The following is a 4,034-nucleotide window of genomic DNA, read 5'->3' as shown; positions in this document are numbered from 1 at the left end:
AGTTATTACGGCTAGTGGCTCCGCTTCTGTCCCACTTGGTGAAGTAATCAATGGCCACTATCAAGAATTTACGCTGGCTAGAAGCCGGGGGGAAATGGTCCGAGCAGGTCCATTCCCCATTTGTCGAATGGAAGAACTGCTTGTATGCTTGTGAGGGGAGTTGCGGGGCCTTTGGGATGTCCGAATGGATCTGACAAGAGGGACATTTCTTCACCAACTCTTGGTGTCAGCTTTGCCTGCGATGGTTCTTTCACCTTGGTGGCTACTACAGGCCCCTTGATGGATTTCCCTTAAGATGTAATCCCCCCTCTTCGGGAGTTACACACTTCAGGAGTGGATGAGTATAGGATTTTTTGTAGATGTGTCCCTTGTGCCATATGAACCACCCTGACTTGTGTTTGACTCTCTCGGCTTCCTTGGGATTCTCTGGAAGCACTCCATCTATCTCTTAAATATCTGACCACCTCTTCCATCCAAGTGGAAGTTCGGTTCAGAGATAGCTGTTCTTTTGCATTTATGATGGGTTGGCAGAGCACTTCCCACATTATCGATCGAGGAGCATACCCTTCTGCCGAAGTGGCTATACGAGCCAAGGCGTTAGCTTGCTGGTTTTCCGACTAGGGTATATCGCTGATGTGGAAGTGGGATAGCTTTTTGATGATTTCTTGGATTTTGGCCAAGTACATCCTCATCTTATCTTCTTTAGCCTCGTCCTTGCCCGAGACTTTGACCCACTATAAGTTGTGAATCAGACTTGGCGTTAACTGTTGTTGCCCCTGCCAAAATACAGAGTTGAAGCCCCAAAATGAGGGCTCGCATTCGGCTTCGTTGTTGGATCCCAAGAACTCAAACTTGATGGTGTATTCCATCTTATGTCCGACCGGAGGTTTGAGTACCAGTCTAGCTCCACATCCTGATTTGGTGGAGGAGTCGTCCACCAGCAGTTCCCATTCCATTTTTTGACCGACCGGAGGCCGAGTTGTGCATTCAGTTATAAAATCTGCCAAAGCCTGGGCCTTTATTGCCCTTCTGGGTTCATATTCCAAACCAAAGTCAGCAAGTTGGTCGGCCCAGTCTGTCATTCGACTGGAGTGATTTCTGCTTTCTATTACTTTTCTGAGGGGTTGTCCGGTAAGGACCTTGATCTGGTGTGCCTAAAAATAGGGTTTAAGCTTTCGACTAGCCATCACAAGGGCGAAGACAATCTTCTCCACTTCGCTATATTCGCTTCTGCTCCTCGGAAAGATGACTAATGAAATAGATCGGGTGTTGCTTTCTTTTCTTCTCGGTCACGAGTACTGCACTGAGCGCGTAATCCGAGACCGCCAGGTAGATAAACAGCGTTTCCCCCGGAAGCGAAGGCCTGCTCGGCTTCTTCGGCCTAGGTGAATTCTTTCCTTTTGAGAGCTATAAAGAAAAACAAGCTCTTGTCGGCCGACCGCGATAGGAAGCGCCCGAGTGTGGCTAGACAGCCGGTTAGGCGCTGCACTTCCCGAACATTTCGGGGGGATTTCATTTCCAGTACTGCCTTGATCTTGTCTGGGTTAACCTCAATGCCTCTTTCATCTACCAGAAAACCGAGGCACTTTCCTCCCTTAACTCCGAACACACATTTCTTCGGGTTCAGCATGATGCGGTATTTCCTCAATGTGCTCAGAGTTTCCCTAAGGTCCGAGGGGTGATCAGAGTGGGCCTTACTTTTGACTATCATGTCGTCAACGTACACCTCAATTTTCCAACCCAACTGATCACTGAAGATTTTATTAACAGCCCACTGATATGTAGACTTTGTCGTGTTCGGCCATCAGTATTTGGTGATACCCGACATTTGCGTCCATAAATCTTAAGAGGGCATGACCAGCTGTGGAATCGACTAGCCTATCGATTTTGGGCAGAGGGTGATTGTCTTTAGGACAAGCCTTGTTCAGGTCTGTAAAATCCACACACATGTGCCATGCTCCACTCGGTTTCTTGACCAGCACAACGTTGGCCAGTCATTCTCAGTACTGGAATTCTTTTATGAATCCTGCTTCAAGTAGCTTGACTTCTACTGCCGCGGTTGCACTTCTTTCAGGACCTTGATGCCTCAGCTTTTGTTTAACCCGCTTAAACCCTTCTTTAATGTTCAGCTCGTGCCACATGATCTTGGGATCAAGTCCGGGCATTTCTGAAGCCTCATAAGCAAACACAACCTGGAATTCATTAAGCACTTGAACAATTTCCGCTTTTGTCTGCGGGTCCATAGCTTTTCCCACCCTCACTGTCCGACCGGGCTCATTGTCGATCGCTATTTCTTCATTTTCCTCAGCTGGCTGAGGTCGTTCGTATTGCTTGGGGTTCTTTGCAATGTAGAGCCCAAGGCCCCTTGATGAGTCATCTCTTTTTTTTTTTCGAGTCCTCTTGGACGTCGATATCGGCTTTATTCTTCAAACCATTTACATAGGATTCTCTTCCTATTTGTTGATCCCCCCGGATCTTTCCTACCTTACCCTCATTTGTTTCGAACTGCAAGAGAAGTTAGTGGGTAGAGATGGCAGCTTTTGCTTTGTTTAGAGTGGGTCGCCCCATTATTATGTTGTAGGGTAAGGGGATGTCGACCACCAGGAAGTCAATCGGTATGCTTCTCCCTTTACCTTTTCCACTCATCTGAGTGGGTAGCTTTATGGATCCGACCGGATGTACGGAGTTTCCCCTGAAGCGTATGACTGCCTAATCGAGGGGGGTGACATCCTTCTCGCTATACTTCAACTTCTGCAGGCATTCCAATGTGATGATCTCTGCCGACAATCCACTATCGACTAACACCCGCTTTACCCTAGTGTTGGCCACTTTGAGCTCGATGACCAAGGGGTCATCGTGAGGTGTGCTCAAAAACCAACTGGACTCCCCGAAGGTCATGATGAGGCAATCCGGTCGGGGCTGTTGAAGTCAAGCACTTGATGCTTTGCGGGCTCGGCCGGACAGGCCTCCTGAGGCAAAGCCACCTGCGATGACGCCGATGAAGCCTTCGGTATCTCCGCTGTTTTACTGACCGACCTTCTGCTGGTCCTTTTCCTCGTTGGTGTGCTTAAGGTAGCGGTTTAGCTTGCCTTGATCAGCCAGATTGTCTAACCCTTTTTTCAGTTCCCGACAGTCTTTGGTTGTGTGGTCACACTCCCTGTGATACTCACACCAGTGGTTTTTATCCCGCCGATATGCTGATGTCCTGATGGGGGTTGGGAGGGGAAGCATGGACTTGTCTTTGATGTCTAGATAGATCTCCCTTCGGTTCTTGCTGAATCGGGGGTCGTGGCCGTGGTCGCTGAAACGGTCCGACCAGTCCCCTGTTTTTTGTTGTCTGGGATGGTCCTTGTGATTGCCTTCTCCTTTTCTCTTCTTACTCCCATCATCCAAATGGCGGCATATGTCTATCGCTGGGAAGAACCCGTGAGCCTTTGTCATGGCCTCGGAGAAGGTTTTGACTTCACTTTCTGACAAGGACCATTTAAGCCGGCAAGGCTGAAGCCCGGACATCAGAGTGGCGAAGGCTACCGCATCCTGTAGATCAGACACCTTCAGTGATTCCTCGTTGAATTTTTTAATGTAGTCGGCTAGACTTTCGTTCTTTTCTTGCCTGACCCCCATGAGGTGAAGGCTTGTTTTCTTTTGCCTTTTCCCCGCCACGTACAGATGGATAAACATGTCTTCGAGTGTAGCAAAATCGGTGATGATTCCAGCAAGTGCTCTTGGAACCAATTTAAGGCGAGGCCCTTCAGCATGGTAGGGAAGAAGCGGCACCACGTGCCTCGCAGCTGGTTAGCACGCTCATTTCGGCCTTGTAAGTGGCCATGCGGTCATCCGGGTCTGTTAGGCTCGCGAACTATTCGATGAGGGGTGTTTTGATTTTTCCTGGAGTAGGGGTTTCCAAGATCTCCCGGCTGAACGGGACCATGAATTTGAGGCCGCCACTACTTAATCAAGGGGGTTTGGAATGTGCGGAGTCGCCCTGCCCCTCCCGCTGAGCTACTTTCTTGTTCAGGAGCTGACGAGCATCG

At 49.2% G+C, this 4,034-nt stretch overlaps 1 protein-coding gene across 1 annotated transcript; it reads right to left on the bottom strand.

Moving 5' to 3' along the window:
* Positions 1-2,000: 2,000 nt before the first annotated feature.
* LOC125493558 (uncharacterized) lies at positions 2,001-3,681 on the bottom strand. The gene is made up of 2 exons (XM_048637021.1): positions 3,037-3,681; positions 2,001-2,192 (listed from the first exon to the last, which is right to left on the bottom strand). Exons 1-2 carry the CDS (start codon positions 3,679-3,681, stop codon positions 2,001-2,003), a joined length of 837 nt encoding a protein of 278 aa, XP_048492978.1.
* Between the last annotated feature and the right edge of the window lie 353 nt (positions 3,682-4,034).

Source organism: Beta vulgaris, chromosome 9 (genome assembly GCF_026745355.1).
Source record: "Beta vulgaris subsp. vulgaris cultivar EL10 chromosome 9, EL10.2, whole genome shotgun sequence".
Lineage (NCBI taxonomy): Eukaryota > Viridiplantae > Streptophyta > Magnoliopsida > Caryophyllales > Amaranthaceae > Beta > Beta vulgaris.
This window is presented reverse-complemented; position numbering and strand designations above follow the sequence as displayed.

Bases quoted from the DNA above. Each gene is read 5' to 3' on its own strand.
- LOC125493558 (XM_048637021.1), bottom strand. From the start codon at position 3,681: ATGTTTATCCATCTGTACGTGGCGGGGAAAAGGCAAAAGAAAACAAGC. The intron at 2,193-3,036 runs GTCGGTCAGTAA...AATGAATTCCAG, and splicing joins AGGAAAAGGACCAGCAGAAG to GTTGTGTTTGCTTATGAGGC.